This window comes from Apteryx mantelli, chromosome 3, assembly GCF_036417845.1.
Source record: "Apteryx mantelli isolate bAptMan1 chromosome 3, bAptMan1.hap1, whole genome shotgun sequence".
In the NCBI taxonomy this organism is placed as follows: Eukaryota; Metazoa; Chordata; class Aves; order Apterygiformes; family Apterygidae; genus Apteryx; species Apteryx mantelli.
Window position 1 is genome coordinate 114320129 of NC_089980.1, and position 19738 is coordinate 114339866.

General features: G+C 36.8%; 1 protein-coding gene across 1 annotated transcript in view; it reads left to right on the plus strand.

Annotated features, from left to right (window-relative positions):
* The window catches only part of CSMD1 (CUB and Sushi multiple domains 1), a 1279784-nt gene that overhangs the window by 345476 nt on the left and 914570 nt on the right, over window positions 1-19738 (plus strand). The window contains exon 3 of the mRNA XM_067294827.1: window positions 7897-8009. Coding sequence (XP_067150928.1) covers window positions 7897-8009 — 113 coding nt within the window. The remainder of the gene's footprint in view (window positions 1-7896; window positions 8010-19738) is intronic.

Genomic DNA, 19738 nt, shown 5'->3' on the forward strand with positions numbered 1-19738 from the left:
ATTTCACTGTTTTTTGTGGAAGGTGCTCCAAAGCTGTAATAAAGGGTGAACCTGTAAAACCTGGGGAGACGGGACTGCATGTGATTTTTCAGTTATTAATTGCTGGCCCGTGAAGAGGAAAAGAGAACTCTGCACAGACTTTTTGCTCTCTAAATTCCATTTAGCATAGAGGCATAAAATACTGTTTGTGTTGCCATGTCTGATGGGTTTGAGGTCTGGGGAGGGGGAGGTGCAGTTTTGCTTAATTTTTTCAAATGAAGAGCTATGTACATTTTTGATTTCCAAACAGCTCAGAAGTGGAAGACATGTATATCATCTACTGTGTTATGGATGATTTATAATACATTCATAAAACAATGTTTTAAATAAAATGCATCTTCATTTGTTTCTAAATTGAATATTTTTGTGATCAACTATGTTCATTGCTGTAATGTTCTTCCCACCCTTATGTAGAGCTCTCTAAAGCCTTATGAGATACCTATTGCAAGCTTCAAAACTGAAGTTAAATAAAACAGAAACAGGTCACACTTTACAGCATTATGGATTATGCGACATACCTAAAAAGGAAAGATGGGTGAAAGTGACTTATCCATATGTGAGAGTAAACAGACAAAACTCAGTTAATGTATGCTTAAGCTGATTAATACAAACATTTTCTAAGATTATCTTTTTTAAACAGTTGGACAAAGAGTGGGTGGCAAGAACAGCTGAGAAATCTGAGCTGACTGTGTTCCTGATTTTGTTTTTCAACAAGCAATCTTAAATCTTGCCTGTAATTTATTACTAACAATAATTTTATTACTTTTTTATTATTAATCTCATTTTATTGTTATTAGTGAGCTAACAGGACATAGGAAAGTAGGTGACAGGTCGGATGAAATAGTTCAGGCTAGAAGAGCTCTTTGTGTGATTAGTAAAATAGGATTCAATTCAGTTTGAGTGTAATTATTGATTAGTCAAATCAAATTGCATTCTCATTTACTTCTGTGTAATTTTACTTCCACTGGGTCCGTCTGGATTCATACCGGTACAGCTGAGAGGAGACTTTGGTCTAGATATATCTGTGTACTGTTATACAAATGCATATTTTATTTAGAATGTCACTCAAGACAGGAAGAATAGAAGCACAAAGTAGTAGTTCCTTTTGCTATCATATATCAGAAAAACATTTTCTGTTGCTTTGAAAGTATTTTTAATTGTTGGCAGTTAGATGGCAGAAGTCTGTTCATGTAATTGTTAAACTAGAATATCTGATCTTACTTAAAATGTCAGTTGTTTTTCTCAAGTACAAAGGGTCATTAGCTTTATAGTAAGTGTAATATTTTCCTTCTTTTATGGAACAACATTGTTTTTATTCCTCTAACAATAATACTTTATATTGCACTGCTTTATTTTTGTCCAGTTTTATCAAATGTTATGCAATGTTATTTTTTCAATTTCATTTAATATAGAGACATACAAGAACGTTTATGATGCTGTATTTTGGTATAATGGGTAGAAATCACACCAAAATACACAGTATAGTGATGCAGAGATATAATAAACTTCAGAATACTCATGGAGTAGTGCCTTGGCCTGACAGTTCATTTATATGACAGCTGTCAGTCTAACTGGCTTCCACACATTTCAGACATAAAGTGACTTTTTTCTTCTTCTGTCGTTTGCACTATGTCAGAGACTGAGACTGGGGGTAATAATGTGATTTGGCGTTATGCAAGCTCTTTTCTCCTCAGCATGTATTAAATAAGTAACAAACCTAGCCAGGTCCATCGGTTGGCGGTCAGTGCTGGAGGAGTCACCGTCCTCCAGCTTGTCCTTGTGACCAGCCACAGCCACAGGGGCACCACCAGAGCTAGTCTGGCCATGTCCTCCAACTTGTCCTTGCGACTGGCCCCCACCGCGGGGGCACCACCAGAGCTGGCTTGGCAGCGTCCTCCAGCTCGTCCTTGTGACCAGCCACAGCCGTGGGGGCACCACCAGAGCTAGCCCGGCCATGTCCTCCAACTTGTCCTTGTGACCAGCCCCCACCGCGGGGGCACCACCAGAGCTGGCCCGGCTGCTGCTGCAGGCTCCTCGGGGGGCTCCTCGGGCTTCTCCAGTGGCTGGAGCCACTGTGCGGCCCCTGGCCTGGAGCACTCCAGGGACTTTTCCTGCTTTTCAGTTCCCATCACAGCTGCATATTGGTTTGGCTCTGGCTGCCTCTCACCATATTTTTCTACTCCCTTATTAATATCTAGTAAGCATGGCCACAGGCTATCACTTTGCAATTTCAGGGTTTTCTGCGGTAGATGCAAGTACTGCTATTTTGGCAGTTTGGTAGCATCTAAGGAAACCAGCTTTTTTTTCCCGAAGGCTAAGTATGTCAAAGGCATTAAGCTTGCAACTTCTTTCTGTTCAGTGACTGAACTTAGTGATTTCTGGTTTGGTTATAGGTACTTTCTGGGCTTTTTTCTACTGAATTTATTTTTTTTGGGGGGGGGGGTTACTTATTTCTTTCCCTTACTAAAGAAATATACTTTTTTAAAAATTTTTCTTGCAGTTAATTAGTTAATTTCTACTCAAGCCTAATTCACAAGAAATATCAGGAAGTTTTCACATTATCCTGTCATGGAAAAAATGTGATTATACCTAGCTATGTGAAAGGCTTGACTCAAAAATTTATTTCTTGCATATTCAGAACTGATAATTAATTTAAGATTATAAACCTTAAATTTCAGAAAGACAAGTACTCAGATAAGAGATGAGCCTGTGTATACCACATGTTGGCAAAAACACCTTCAAATGAGGTAGTTTCAGTGCCCTTCTAGGGAAGGGCATGCATTTGAACTGAATCTAATTAGAAGGACTGAGGATCACCTGGCATTAATTAATAAAGTTTAAAGCAGGGAGCAGCTGAGGAGTTTGCAAGTGTTTTCTGGGGTGTAATGAGCTGCAAGAGGTAGCTGGTGGCAGAAGTTTTATGGGGATCTGATGAGGGGGCTCTGAAAGGAGTTTGTGTGTTTTTGCTATGGGTCTGTTACCTGAGGTGAGCTTTTAGGTAGTTTAAACTACCTAAATATCTATCTAAAATGTATCTAAATATATCTAAAAGATATATTATCTAAATATCTATCTAAAATGTATCTAAATATATCTAAAAGAATTGACTTTGTAACACCTAAAATTGAAGTGCACTTAAACAGGTTATGCTTTTGCAGTATTCTTTGCTTGTATCTGGGAATAAATGCCAGGTCCCTACAGAGTGGTATGTTCATTGTGTTTCTTTTCCCTTTACATCCTTAGCAACAGATACTTGTTATTGGCTCTTGGTGCTATTGGATACTTGAAACATGGAGGAATTCTGCTTCCTTTTTTTGTAGTATAATTCTGGGATAACTTCCCATTAAGCCCAATATGAGATTTTGCCTTTGGAACATATTTCACTATATTGTAGCTAGTATTTGAATTCTGTGCTACAGTGAGGTGTATCTGGAGAACTAAAATAGCTAGCCTGAAACTCTGGCACTTCAGGGTAAGCTTTGACCTGCTTTACTTTCTCATGTGTAATTGATTAGCATAATCCTTGAGGTACCACTTGCCTATAGGTTTGTCTGTGTTTTCGTATGGCATGATGGATTTGAAATGGAATGAGCATGTTGGGCTTCTCTACACCCTAATAGTACCTAAATTCTGAAAAACTATGACGGTGATGGCAGGCAGTGCTCTGTTTCATATGGCAGTTAGTGACACGTCCCACCTTATGATAAAGTAGGAGAATTACTACTTTTTTTTTTTTCTTCTAGAGAAAGCATATCTTTTAATTTATCTGTGAGTTGCCAGAAATTAAGTCTAAATTTTGTTAAGTTGTTTTTTCTACCTTGCTATTAATAATGTTGACCATTTTGGTTAACAGCTCCTGCTAGTCATATCTGATAGCTAATTTCAGACAATAATTTCTTGTCTTTGCTAAATGGGTTCTGGTTGTTTCCTCTGAGAATGTTTTTTGGAAAAACCTGTACAAGGGTATGAACAAAGCTCTTAAAACTTATAGATAGATATCAATCTCTCAGGCAGAACTCTAAAAATGTTTAACAGGTCTGGTTATCTTCTCTAATTAATGATAAGGTGCCTTCATTAACTTCATTGGCCTAACCTGAGAAAAGAATGAACTTCTGTGGGTGCAGGGTCCCCTCTTTGTCTGTAACTTTTGGGCTCTTAAATGCCTCAAGAAAATTTGACTTTGAATAATATGCTGGATTTTTATCTGCTGTCTGGTTTTTGTTTGAAAAATGAACTGAAAATTTCTTTCTCTCTTTTTAGGAATTTATTAGAATACCTGGGTGCTTCTACCATAGTTTGGCTGTCTAAAATATTTCTGAAAGCACCTTTTCCTAGTAATCTGTTGAATGACTGAAGTACAGAATTCTTCTATTCCACACCTTTGCATATTCTTTTTTAGGATTACAATAACATAGTTATGTGCATATTATTAATATACACAACATATGAAAACATATGCAAAGTTGATGTATTATTTCCTTGAAAATTTTCACATACTTCCTCTTTTTATGTCTATAAAATTTTCAGCTGCACTGATTTAAAGTGTAAAAGGATAGATTTGTTGTCTTTTAATGTGAATTTCAGTGTCAATTATCCTGGAAAAAAGGATTATTGCAAGGGAGGTGTTACAAAAAAAATAAAGTAAAATAAATGCATGTTATGGGAGTGGTATCACAATAATAATCACAGAAGGTAGGCCTAGAAACAATAACAAACTCAGGTTGTCCACTCACTGCTCAAAAATACATTCATCTGTACTAATCAGAGCTGTGTCAGCTAGAGCAAATACTGATCAGGAATGAGATAGCTAAAGCTCTCTGTATCCTCATTTGTATAATAACTTCTCTTTACTGGCTTTACATCTCTTTATGTAGCGTGAAGTCTTGAAGCTAGCTTTTCCTACTTTTGTGTATCAGCCTGACTTTCCTTTCTTCTTACACAATGGATACCAACTGCCTAAATTTCAGGAAAAACTTAGTTAAATCCAGGCAATACTGTGGGGTTATCACAAAAAACAAAAGCAGACAAAAGATAATATAAAAAAATCTCCAAACACACACTCCCATCTGGATCTCTTTGAAACTCTTCTCAAAGAAGGGAAGGACATGAAAGATCAGAAAATACCTATCTTAATTTAATAATGAACTGTCATAACATTAGACTACAGAGGCATGGCAGCAGTGGTAACAATCCTAAATAAAACAGAAGACATATTTCCCTAAAAACTTCAGCATCTAAATGTGTAAGGAAGACGAGAGAATGCAGAAGTCAGAACAATAAGATGTGGCAAGCCTCATGCTGGTCCTGCAATTTGAGGAGTGAGGAAAATATCAGATCAGTTAATTCTGAAATTGGAGTAAATGGGTGGAAAAAGAAAGGAGTAATAGGTTGACAAGTACACAGAAGGTGGAAAGATTAGACAAAGAGCTAATTAGCACATAGGAGACAATGTTGATTAAAAATAAATAAATAAATTGCAGAAAACTTTTTGCTGACTTATGTTTCCACCAAGGCTGAGCTACCCTGGCTTTGATCAGACTCAGCCTGTTGTTGTTCTCTTTCCAAAGCTCCAAGCTGAGAAGAGATGGGGAACCACCTGACTGGTGTATTTTGAGCATGGAGTTCCTTCTGAATATTTTTATATTTGAGAGCTGAGGGCAGTCCTAAATGAACCTAATTTTGCAATGAACTTCTAGTTCAATTATAGTGGTGTACTAGTATGTTGCTTACACAGTTACTTATCTCTCGTGGTTCCAGATGCCAATTAATAAACTTAGCGTTGCTGTACCATGTATTTTAAAGGCAAGATTTTTTTTCTGAAAGCACAGGTTGTCTTAACTATCGAGATTAAATTATATTGAAGTACAAAAACTTTTTGGTGAACTGTTCCAAAAGTCTGAACACAAGAAGCTCTTTCAGGATGAGACTTAAAAGGTTGTTCTGTACTTACTGGCTTACAAACCCCTATTGCAGAAGACAGAAATTAGTGATGTAAACTGACTAAAGCTCACAGTTTACTGTCAGTTCTGATAGTAATGGTGTCTTATGTTTTAGTTATCTAAAATTTTTCTAATAATTAGGAAACTAACATCTCACCAGTGTCAGCCAGGAGTAGCAGTGAATTTAGTGATGTTTCAAGAAAGAATGTAGATTCCTTCTCCATCTGCTTGATCCTCAAGGTACATCAAAACCTTGGTTTGAGGGAGTGATCTTAAACTATAAATAAATTGAAATATTGATTTTATCAAAAATTCTGATTTTTCTTTTTTAATGCAAAGGTAGGAAGGCTAATTAAGGTATGTTTTTCTGAAGCTGTTAGATGAAAGTTTTCTCTAGTTTTCCAGTCAATTGACAAAGCACCCAAACATCCATAAAAGGAAATTATCTGTGTGTTAAATTACCCCAACAAAATTAAGGGAAAATGCCATCTAAAATTGCTTAGTCAAATTGGGTCTACTAGTGTGACATACACCACATGTCAGTGTACCAGGATCCATTTGCACTCCTCAAGCAGGATTCAGAATAGCTAGCAAGTGGCTGAGCTAGGCATTGATAGACTTCTGTACCAAGCTTGCTAGCTGGCCATATGTTTTGATATTTGTTCTGCATCTGCTCGTTAATATAAATACAAATGTCAGTCTTTTTTCCAAGACACTGCAAGATGAAGAATTCTGCTACCTGCTCTTGGAACAAAAAAAAAAGGGAGAATCCATGTTATCTTACCAATCTGACATACAGCAAGCAGGATAGATTTTGTTTGTCTGTCTTTTTTGCTGTCTTTGAGGGCCAGAGGCCAGAGGGAAAAGCTTATCACTTTGTCACAATAAAATGACAGTATTATTGGAATGTACTGCTAATCAGACTATTGTAGTGGTTTGCAGTACCACTGACCACCAGATGAACTCACAGCACCTTCTCACTGCCAAGTTTCTCCTCAACTACAGCTAAATTTCAAAAACATGGATGATAGAACAGGCTTTCATGTAATAAATAAAACAACGTGGGCACAGAGAACTGAGTAGATGTTTGAAAGTGTGGCAGAAAGAATAGTTTGGAAAAGCTAAACCTAAAATAAGTGAAACAACATGGGGAGGGAGTGAACAATAAAAAGGGCAGGATTCCAACTAAAGTATAATGTCTAAATGTGAGCAGGTATCTAAGCTCTCATAGCCACAATAATAATGCAGTTAAGTGTACTGGTAAGCGGTGCAGTACTGAGGATAGGTAGGATATGCAGCTCTAAAGGTGCAAGTTAGCTGACAGTCTGGTAGGGTCTTGGTTCATTAGCCTTGACATAGGTCGGTAGGGATGCATGAGGTGACCTAACATATTCAGGATGTTCTCACAGGCTGATAGATATGGCATGGGCTTATATAAGATCCATGCTTTTTTGAAGCAGCAGCCAGAGGTCAGACAAGGATACTCCGGGACATCGCAAATAGCACTAGATAGATATGTGTGGACAAATGAATCAGGGCCTAGAACACTACTAAATGAGGAACAAAATATAAGTGTCTTGATCTTGAATTGAATCTCATTGCAAAACTATTAATCTTTAATAGATATAAACAGGTCTTATTTCAGTGTTCTTTGTGGAGAATCCATAGATATGTTTTAAAAATAGAGTTAAACAGCTTAATAGCGTATTGGTATCTTGCAGTGAATGTTTAGAGACTACATCAATGGTAAAAATGTGGCATTTTGGATGCAAGCATAAAATCATAATGGCATTGTACACTTTCTGGTGTGAAGAGGAAGATGAGCAAGTTCATATCTTCTTTGAAGGCTATAATTAGTTTATAGCTTTAATTTCTTTATTTTATATGTTACAGTGATTTGTACCTTTTTATTACACAGGTTATCCGGATTTCAGCTTCCATCGTCTATTGTGAGCACAGGTTCTATCCTCACCCTCTGTTTCACCACAGACTTTGCTGTCAGCGCTCAAGGCTTCAAAGCTATCTATGAAGGTAAGACCTTTTCCCCCCAGTCCGCAACTCTTATTTTACTTGACGTGTCTTTAGTGTTGAAACATCGTATTTCAATTTCCATTATTTGAGGTTTGAATCAGTGATGAGTATTATATAATCTTTTGTTTTCTTGCATATGTGACTTTGACCATGAGTTTAATTAAATTTGATTTTGAAATTAAAAATATGACTAATACTTTAATTTTTGCAGGAGTTTTTATTAGTTCTGTTAATTTCCAAAACTGGATTCAGTAATGCTTCAATTTAAATGGGTTTCTAAGTATTTACCAAATTTACTTAATTTTTTTAGGCCATGCTTGACTTAAGGAGTGCAATGGTAAAGATGAGAGGAGATATAGATACTAACTGGTCTTGAAAATCACCCAGTAATGTTTCCCTTGTGGAAAATTAAAAATAATTAAAAAGGCAAAAATTAAAAATTTGAAAAAAGGTAAGACAGTTCAAAACCTATTCTATGAAAGTTGTTAGAATACAATAAGGACTGAAGTTTTTTGGGGGAGATGGAAGGCCAAGCATTTGCTGTGTTCTAGTGTTTAATGTGAATTAGGCTCCTAAAACTGAGCTGATATGATATCCGTAATACTCTGGACAAAAGGCTTTGTGAGAACTTTCTCAAACAAAGTTGCAGATATCAGATATGGTAGTATTAAGTTAGTTGCTTAGCATTCTTGAATGATGAGGGTGTTTTGAATGTAGCTTGAGGATTGCATTCAAACAGCAGGAACATTAGTCTGATATATATATATATATATTTTATGGAAAATGCAAGGCTCTAGGCACTTGAAGTTACAGTAAGCTCAGTTTCAGATATTTCTCAAACATAAAGCCAGTCTTTCTACGGTTTCATAGCTTTAATGCTTCGGTGGAAGAATATATTCTTGAAAAGCCAGGTATGACCAGTGAAGTGATAGAATGAAAAGCAAAATATTTTTTTAATGGAATAGATTGATGTAGAAAGCACTGTAATTTGATTGTAGTTATTCGCTCTGATTAGCATTTGCAAGTTTGTAAATCCATTACCTTTGTCTAAGTTATTTTGGCATTTATTTTTAAAAGGTATCAAGTTTAATAAACCTGGGTTGCTTTTCTATTGGGACTATTTGTAGTCCCTTGAAACTTAGCCTCTCTTTCTTGACAACACCTTTTTCTCCATATTGATACATATCTTTATTGCAGATTATGTTAATGTTTTGAGGTGATGAGTGTGTTTGAAGCGTCTTTTGAGGAGGAAAAAAACGGGGGGGGGGGAAATACCATCATTGACTGGAATACCTAGGTGCAAGGAGGGACAGAGGACTATTACTTTTAAATTAGTTTTTCTCATCTTTTCTGATGGAGGTAGCTCAGCACATCTTTCCCTGGGAGCCATTCCCCTTTTCCTCTGCCCCCAAAACCATATCAGTAGAATAACAGCTTTGGGGATTTTGTTTCGTTTAACTGAAATGAGGGGAAAGGCTAGAGAAGTCAGGTTGTAATAGTCCATATCAGTTTTATTAGGGAAGTTGAGTAGGAACACAGGACATCACAAACCACTGGGAAGTGTTACGGTGACTTCAGTGGGAAGCTGATCTCAGCATTCCTGTATCTTTCTCCTGTAGCAGTTGTGTACGATAGTGTATTTCATCTGTTTTATGCAAGCTGAGCAGTCCCTTTTTCATATGGAAAAAGACAGTGAGGAAAGCTAAAGGACGTCTCTTGACTGTCAACTTAAGAACACATACACAGAGCTACAGGCTGTGATATAATGACACTTCCTGCTGGCCTACTTTCATGTAAAACCCCAGCAGGAAGAGCTGTAATTAACATTGGCGGAGAGCACCGCTTGCCGGTTAAACAACACTGCCCCCTTTCAGATTCAGTGCTCCAAACCTGGCTTTGAAGCTTATGTGTCTATGCGCTTTAAATTGACTTCAAAATATGTGACGCCCAACTCTGGAAGAAATGGTGGATGTCACTGAAGTGACAGTGTTGAAGTGTCCGACGAGGTGGTGGGACACTGATGTTTCAGGATGTTTCCTTTGTAGCACTTAGGGCTTCTGGGGTTTTCTAGAGACCCAGGGTGATTTCTGTGTCAAAGTAATGATTGCTCTAAAGGCCAACTGAGTTACTGCAAACTCGTAGTGTAGGAATTTCTTTACATTTTTTATTTTAATAATGACTTGTTTTGACTCATGCTGTATGTGATTTCATGAATGGGCAGGTGATCGCTTCCTCTGGGACAGGGAATACAGACCAACTGTTACTGCTGGGTGCAAGTCTTTATGGTCACTATAATCACTTTATAATCATCAGCTACCTATCCTTAAGCTAGTTTGCTTTCAATAAAAGTAACTAGTAATCCCTGTTTTTTGTCAACTCTTCCACTCTCCCCTGGCCTAGGTGAGTTACTGTTGTGTTAGAAGTGTGGGGAGCAGGCTGCCAACTGCTTCCATCTCAGACTTTGGGACACTGCGGGGTCATAACATGCAGTTTGAGGAAATGCTGCTTTACACATCTTGACTAGAAGGAGACTTCAACTGCATGTCAGCCAGCAAGAACAGTATGCAAAAAGAATCTAGATATTTTTAAATGGTAGCTGCGGGAGTGGTTCTGTCACAAATTCTTTATAGAGGGTAGAAAAGTCCACAATACTCAATGGTAAAAGGACTGCAACAGTCTTGGAACAGGGGAAAAAAGGCTTTGAATCACTCTGCAAAAGAATCGTTCTGGAATTGCACCATGTGGTTCAGTTGTCTCATGGTGGCAGATGATGTCTGAAAAATTCAAATATTAGGAGTAATGAAGGAACTAATTTGCATAAAATTCCCATATTCTGGGAGGCTGCAAAACTCATGATTTTTCTTTTAATTCTTGTAACAAGCTAGTCTTTCCTCTGAATAGGAAAACTTTCATCTGAATTAGGATGCAATTTCATGCAATTAAAAATAATACAATTGATGGATTAGAGTACTAAGTCTTAAAAGTTAGGTCCTTCTATTGAAATTCAGTATTTTAAATGTGATCATATGGTGGGGGGATAGCAGTGGCTTGTCTCACAAAAGACTTGTGTTGGGCTGGATTCCCTGCTGCGCTGAGTTTCCGTCCTGCGCAGCAGAGGGGATGCTGCCGGGAGGCTTCGCTCTCATTCTCTGCCCCAATGCCATCTTTAATTTACACCCTGGGGAACAGGGTAGGGCACTGCAGCCTGTTCTTCTGTGCGTCCTACACACGCAGATCTCTGACCCAGGAAAGGCGGCAAGTGGCCCCTCTCGACACCTACTTGGCGGCCTCCGGGGATGTGGCCCCATCCCCGTCCCTGGCAGGGGGCGAATGCCAGGTCCTGCTCCCTGGGCTGGGACTCCCATGGGTGCGTCTTAGCGAGTATAGTCCTGATTTTTGCCCTCACTTCTGATGTGTAACCTTGCTTCCTGTACAGCAACAAAATAATCTGATCTTTTTGTGCCCTCATGATGTGTAAATGCCTTAACAATGAAGTTGGTGAAACCAAGTACTGGTGGTCTTAGCACTTGAAGATTATTTGCATCTGTCTGGTTTTGCCTGCTGTTGCCCATACACCACATAAATATTCATACTTACTTAAATCTGACTTTGCTGCAGTAGAGTGGCAAGAGGCATCTACCACTGTTAACAAGCTATCGATATAGTTGCACAATTGCTTTTTTCCTAGGCTTTTGCATGTATTTTTTTACTGTATCATTACTTTGCCAGGTTTATATATCCACTTGAGAACCTCTAATATTTTTAACTGCAGCTCTGGTCGTACTTCCTTCTTCCTCAGTGATCACATCAGCACTCTAAACTTTTGTTACAGATGGAAGTTTTAATTATTCTTATTTTATATTATTTGGCAATAATGTTTATCTAGGGGAATTTCAAACAATTATATCTGTAAAAAGAACTATAAATTTCAGAAGTAATAAGTTCAGTTTATAGGACTGATCTTTAACTTAATTAATCTGCTAAATGATTTACTGACCTTTATTATCACTGTTGGGTAATAATTGAATCTAAGTCTAAAGGAATGGGATTTGGGGGTTGAAGGATGATTTCTGTTTCTGTAATGTGGTTTCTAATGACAGTACTTTACATTATAGAAAAGTACCATCTTTAAACTATGTCTAGGACTTGCAGGGAGAGGGGGGCTGAAATTTTCAGAATTCTCAAAATATTTGTGACTTAAGAAATTGTTTGCTTAACTCCCTCTTAAAATCTGTTTAATTCCCATTTTTTACGATGGGATTAACAAGCTACTTCTTTTAAAAGGGACTGAGGACTACAAACAGATTAAAAAAATATCAGTGTTGTTATATCATTATAATATTTTTCTTATAAAAGTTAGACATGTTGCTCCCAAACACTTGCATACAGTTGGCAATATTTACAAAAGCCTTTAAATGATAGCAATATCTGAAGCATTGTATACATGGATACTTTCAGTGATGCATGGTAAAATTGTTATGACCTTTGTTTTACTAAGCTAGTGTTTCCTGCCATGCATTTGTTCAGAGAATCCAATTCTGTCAAGTGCACAAAATTCAGTAAAAATAGGAGAAATTTAATTCCAAGTTACTCATCATTGTAAGATAAAATGTCTTTTTTTTTTTTCCTAGTTTGCATTTTGCTACACTGCCTTCTGCCACTAAACAGTAAACCTTAGAAGCTTAAAATGAACCAGGGATTGTCAACCTGTCTCTTTTTATTATTATTCTTGTTTTATTCCAAATGCATTTTATTATATAGTATTGGTAGAGAATCTTTAAACACGAAGACAGAAGTACTGAACTTCATATGTGCTAGCACTTCTTCTTTACCTCCATCATACACCAGCAGGCTTTCTTTGCAAAAGAAAGCTTTTGCACATCCTTCTACTGCCTACCCACCCTCAGGGCATACCTCCCTTTTTCTTTTTGTCTTTGAATTCTCAAAGGTTTCTGCTCACACCCAGCATTAACATTTATACAGGCAGTTACCTCATTATGCCTTATGCATCTTCCCTGAAGCTTCTTTTTAAATCCCTTTCAGCATCAACAGCAGAAAGTGGTGGTACACTTCCACGGTGTAAAGTCTTTGAAGATTTTTTTTTATGATTTTTTTGCTCCCCAGCAGTGGGAACTGCTGAGTATCTGTTATTTGGTGTGTTTTTTTTCTTCTTCTATGATTCAAACTCTTTAATGAGTCTAAGGTAGTCAAGGGTATGTTTTATTTTCTTAATCTCTTGTATTGACTTTCTGAGCATACTGAGATGATTTTCCCAAGTTGGTGGTCTTCCAGTCAACATGAACTCAGTCAAGATAACAGACCTCTGGGTTCAAACAAACATTCCTGGCTCTCTCAGCTTCTCCAATAGTATGTTTTGGTTTTGTTTTTTTTTCCCAAGTACCTGAATAGCTGCACTGCACTCCTCTAAGAGTAAAACTCTGCTTTTGGCTGCATCACCACCCGACCACGCTTCCTGCTTCTCACCTACAAGTCTACCTGGGTTAGTTAATGCCATGGAGTTCTCCAAGTTGTGACCAAGGGTAAAAGCAGATACTCCTTGGGAATGAACATGTTCAAAATAGATTGAATAATCTTGAGCAAATATTTCAAACTGAGAGAAGAAAGTTAAGTTGGCACAAAAATACCAACATTTATGCAATTCACATGTATTACTCTAGCTATCCCTCGCTCTTGGGCCATGAGATGGGTAGTCTCCTGTGACTGCTGTTCATTACACTCGCTGTCTTCAAACATCTCCAGTTAATCTCTATAGTTAAGTCATAGGTACTGTTTTTATCTATTAGATATTATTTTATTTAGACTGTTACAACATCCTGAAGATTTGAATGTGACTCTTGAACCTCACTGGCTGTGAAGATGTCCAAAATATTGTATAATGAATATCTAATGATGACCCTGAGTGCTATGCAGTTCATTCTATTTTCAATTTATTCTATGTTATATAGTTTTTGGAAGACTAAAGTAAGTTACCCCCAAGTCTGTGACTATTCCTTTACTGTGATCGTCAGAGAGGTGCAACGTAATGTTCAGCCTTAGTTTTATCCTTTTAACTATGGCAGGCAGAAACTGCCTTTTTAGCATTTCTTGGTTGTGTAAACAAATCTAATGTTAATATTACAGTGGAATAATGCAGCTATTCCTGTAAGCATTATTTTGCAGCTATGCATCTTAGCAATCTTACTGTTGACTGTTAGTGTATTTGGACATAGCATGTGTTGACGGATTGGTGTATTTGCTTTTCTATTTTTTATTAAATATGGCTTGCTTACTGTTTTGATAGTTTGTTCTTTTTAAACAGAGGTCTTTGATAAAGCTTTAAACCATGAGAGTGTGCATGTATACACATTAATTAAAACTTCCGTTTTACTTGTTAATGAAAGTACAGATTGAAATAGGATCCTTTTAGGCTGAACTCTATAGTTGCACCTCTTTGGAGTGGAAGTAATTGGTTTGTCAGAATGACTTTGGATACAGATTTCCTTTGTTACAAAACTTACTAATATATGAAATAACTGCACAGTCCATACAAGGGAAAATTTTTCCTTTTTCTAGCAAATTTGCCTAAAATAATTTTTTTCCCAATAGATACAGTCTGACTGACTGCTTATAATGTCATACAAGAAAGAAATCGTAATGCAGTTAAAAATAAAGCTGGTATTTCATGTGCCAAAACATGACTCAATGTTTAGCAGCAAAATCTGAGGGCAGAAGAGGCCTGGCAGTTCAGTCTTTCTTCTGTGGGAAATCTGTTCGCTACTCTAGAATATCAATGATTTAGGTGTCAGAAGAGTTTAATTCAAAATACTATTTTCCTTCACCTGTTAGGGTTAAAGTAAACTTACATGTAACCAGAGAATTTATGAAAAAGAAAATGGAGGCTCTTTGGTAAGTATAGAAGAAGGGAAGTGAGAGGTTTTAACAAAACCAAAAAAACACTTTTGTGCTCTGGAATATATGGATAGATCTAAAACTTGCTGAAAGTACTAAATTTATAGGGAAGTGAAGTAGGACTGTGGGGGCAGGTAATGACTGTACTCCTGGCTGTTTTCTCTTTCCAGCTTCGTATACTATGTATAATGCATAGAAGCAATAATAATTGTATTTAAAACATATACACTATATTAGGCAAATTCTACATTGTCTTAGTTATGCAAACTTATGGCAGGTAACCTTATCAGTTCAAAAGGAGAGAAATTCTTTTTCTCCGGTATAAGAGACCTGAAAGTTGCCTTGCAGCAATATTTGAAGGACAAGGAAAAGCTGAAATGTTACTTCCTAGGCTGCCCAAGGCAGAAACTTCTTAATTGGGAATCCTAGGAAATTCTTCTCTAGCAAAAAGACACTGTAATGAAACTTGTTAGTTGTTATGGAATAAATTCTACTTGAATTAGTAGAAAAGCAAACTGAATAGAATAGGACTCGATACCAAACAGTGAATTTCATAACTAAAGAAAAGAATACTCTTGTAAGAACCTTGTCCATTGCATCACTACAGCTGTAAGCTGTCTGCTGTCTTCTACTTTCCAGCTCTCAGGGTAGCTCAGTTCCTAATGCAAAATAGCCTTTGCATGGCTGTGACTAAACAATTAAAAGGTAGATTATATAATTGAAGATATATTCTTGGAACTGATCCTGTAAGAACTACTGTGCTCATCACCCTTGCTGCATGAGTCTATATAAAAAAAAAAAGCAGTGTCTGTGTTCATAACTTGTAATCATGGTATCAGTGGGATGATAAGCTTCCCTCCTTGAAGCCCTTGGTTTGTGCCCCTATTTGGGATCACAAACCTGACAGGAAAACAACTTGGAAGAAAGTGGCCTTCTACATGGAAAAAAAGTTTACCGAAGTGCTCCTCTGCATTGCTATGTTTTGCCATTTTGAGACCAAAACAGTATGTTCTGGTAGGGAAATCAGAAGTGGAAAGTTGTAATGGGATTGTTTCTCTTCCTGTGTTGTAAATAACTTGAAACATTTGTTTCATTTCTTTACTGCCCAGTAGTTCTGTAGAATCCAATCTCTAGTTGCAAACAAATTGCCATCCCAGCAGTGCTGACACTAATATTCAGTTCATGTTCTCTTCTATCTGCAATCAGTAGTATGTGTGTATGACTAATATTAAGTTAAAATATGAAAAATACTTCAAATTTGTCTAAATAAGTCAAAGCCCCTTTATTGCAGTCATTACCGAATGTGAAATAGGAATTAAAATGCACTGTATGATCAGCAAATCTTGCAAATCAACATGTATTGTAGTCTGCTTTAAAAAAAAAAAAAAAAAAGAAAAAGAAAAAAGGCACCAAATGGAAAAAGAACACTTCTCTTCAAAATGCTGTAGTCCTTCTGCCTGGGTTCTGTTCCCTTCAGTTGTATATAGTCTTCAAAGTTAAAAATATATTTTCTTCTTAATGCAGCAACTGTTTGTGAAGAAACGAACAAGGTCAAACTCCCGTAGTTCTGGAACTGTGCTGGATTTTTCAGTTCAGCCACATAAGGAATGAATGTGTGGAACATATCTTTTCTCAAAGCACTTTTCTATAACAAACCATGCAGTGGGACTTGATAGAACTGGCACTTGGACTTGTTTCATTTCCCAGCCAAACTGGGATTTGGGAGAATAATTTCTCGTGTTCATAAGATTATGATTTTGCTGGAGGTAAGATTTCAGTTAGCAGCCTTTGTCCTCCTCTGCCCCCAACCCAAATGTATTTTAAACAGTAATTCATTTATATGCTGATATATCAAGGAAGAGTAGTGGTTAAAGAAAGCATATACTCTGTTTGAACTTTCACAGTTATGGACTTTTTTTCTTCTCTTTACTGGTGTGGAAACTAAAATAGCTCACTGCCAGTGTCTTGTGTGGCTTCTCAAGTTAATCAGACACTTCAAGGAACTCCTCTATCTCCAGTCTTCTCTCTGTCTGAAAAGTTAATCCTACTTCTTTTTCTAATTATCAGCTATATCCAGTAGTGTATCTTCAGAATGGACCACATTAATGAGACAGTGCTAGGTGAAATACAACCAGTGCTTACTTAGCTTTTTAACTCATCTGAAAAAGTCTGATATTAGTTTGCTTTGCTTCTGATCTCACATTCCTGAAGAAAGCTATTTATTCCTTTGATTGGCAGGTACAAAGTAGGGAAAGTAGTATTGCCCTCTTGATCTCTTAGATAATAAAGGGGCATTTGTAGCTGTGCTTGGACCTGATTTCTGGTTTGTAGTAGAATCTGATGTTTGAGCTATTGTCCTTTGTTTAAAAGCTAACACTTTTTATTATGAAAACTGTATTTCTGCCTTTAAAAAAGTCTCTACAAACCATTTACATTTGCTGTTGATTGCTACTTCATATGTATTATAAATCTGCCTCCAATGACAATGATGGCTTAAGGCTTTTATTATATCTTTTGTTACAAAAACCTCTGTCTGATCTGGAACCATTGCCTGTGGATTCCTATTCCTACAAACAGGCAAAGGGTGTAGAACATTGCAGGGTGGGCGACCATTATTTTGACAGGATCAAACGTGTGGGTTAGCAGGCCAGTAAATACAATTTTGGCTTTGCTACGTTATTGTAGCTAGCAGCAGTTTTCCTGATTAATTAAAGGTAGCATAATTTGCTCTGTTAGGTGGATAGTTAGCATATAAATAGTCACGTACCTTGGTTTTCATCTTCTCTTGTATAACTATAGATGATTAGTAACTGTACTTCTTTGAATTACTTTGTTATGCACATCCTTCCCATACACAGGGCTACATTTGTGTAACCTCTCATGTTTTTCTTCTGTAATTGGAATAAGGCATATATCTAGAATTATGCAACCAAATATACTCATCAAAACAAGCATGTCTAAATTTTTACTAAGACATTGATCTCATTCAGCAGTGAAGAAATAAGGGAAGATTGACTCTAGTATTCGTAATGTAGGTGTTACATCTTAACTAAAACTAATGAGGTTTGTTAACATTCATCACATAGTCTTCATCTTGTGTGTGTGTTAGAATTCCAAGTTTTCAATACAGGAATGCTGGACCATTTTGTATATCACCTATCTAAACAGTGTTTACTCAGCCAAATAATCCCATTAACTTCATTAGGTATACATATTGCTGTAAATGATTAGTACTTCATTTCAGCCTGATCATGAGTCTTATGAGGAGTCTTATTTTCTTCTGATGTCTTAAAGTTTATAGAGATTCTTTTCCTGAGATATTTTTCCCTAATCTGTGATCTGAATTAAGATAAAGGCAACATAGAAAACACTATGTTCGTAGTGTTGTTAATAGAAAACACTGAAGGCCTGGTCCAATGTCCAAATTTTCTGTCAGACTTTAACAAGAAGTTAGTATATACTTAATACTTTTTTTTTTTAATAAAAATCTGTTTTATAATTGCTAAATCCATCAGTTGTTTCACCTTTTAAAAGATGTTTGCTTAATACTCTGTAGAAAAGAGTCTTTGGTTTAAAATGTAGAAAAGATCTCTGTGGTCTGATAGGATGGAAGACTAAACTTTGGGGACTACATTTCCCTTCCTAACAGTTATTTTAGCTGGCACTTGAGCTACTTTACAGAATTTGTGAAGTGTATGGGTGCATCCTATAGACAAACTGATTAAAAAAAAGGGGGGGAAGTACATTAATTCATGTAGTAAGTCTTTTCATACTGTCTCTTAATCTTCCCATTTGATTCTGTTGGATATTAAATTGACCCCCTGTTAAAGGCTTTTTAGATAATATTTTCCTCTGTACTTTGTGAATCTCCACATTTGCTTGTGTCTTTTTGGCAAAACCACTTTGAGTACTGAGTACTTTTTCTGTTTTTTTTGTTTTGTTTTGGTGTGTTTTTTTTTTTTTTTTTTTTTTTGGAGGGGGCACCCTTTAACTTCCACTTACAACACTTTGAAATCTTTCATCTTCATTATATTGAAAGACTTTTGCTAGGAAATTGTTTCATTATTCATGCATGATATACTTCCAGGAAATCTTGCCTTAAGGTTCATTGAAGCTGGCTTGTTAGATTGACCTGAAATGTGCCATAGGAGACATTGTCCTTGACCTTATTAGACTGTCTTTCTTACATTAATTTAATGAGATAAGGCACACCTATGTGGTGTCAATGCAGTGTAAACCTAAAGTCATATGAATATTAAAACAGCAGTTTTGGATCAGAAGTTGTTGCACTCAATCTTGTTTATGAGCAGAGAGGAAGCACACCTTATAAATTAAGCCAAGAATTTATTATTAAGAAAATTTGAAATCTTAAGAGTTTAATCATTATTAGTTCAAGCCTGTTGCAGGGGAAAAAATAATAATACTAACAATGCAGTTAAGATACACACAGTTTCTAGTTTCTACCACTTTTCCTGGTATTATGTGGTGTTTCCTTCCACTCCGTCTCTGGGTCCTATGGTTGGTGGCTTCATTCTGGGGGTGTGTGCACGCGTGCATGTGTCTGAGGGAGGTGTTATGGCAAGTTGGCAGCATCTGGTGCCCTTCACTGGGAAGAATATGATAATCATGTTCCTGATTTCTTATTCTTCCCTTTAGGATTCACTTGAGGTCATTTTTGTTTGCTAATGTGCCTTTACATCTTTGCTCTTTCTTGATTGGTCTGCAGCTCCAAATTTAGTATATGTGGTACCTTTTATGCATGTTAGATACTACTTATTTACTCTGTTATCCCTAAAACCATTTTTTTCCCAGCTCCAGGT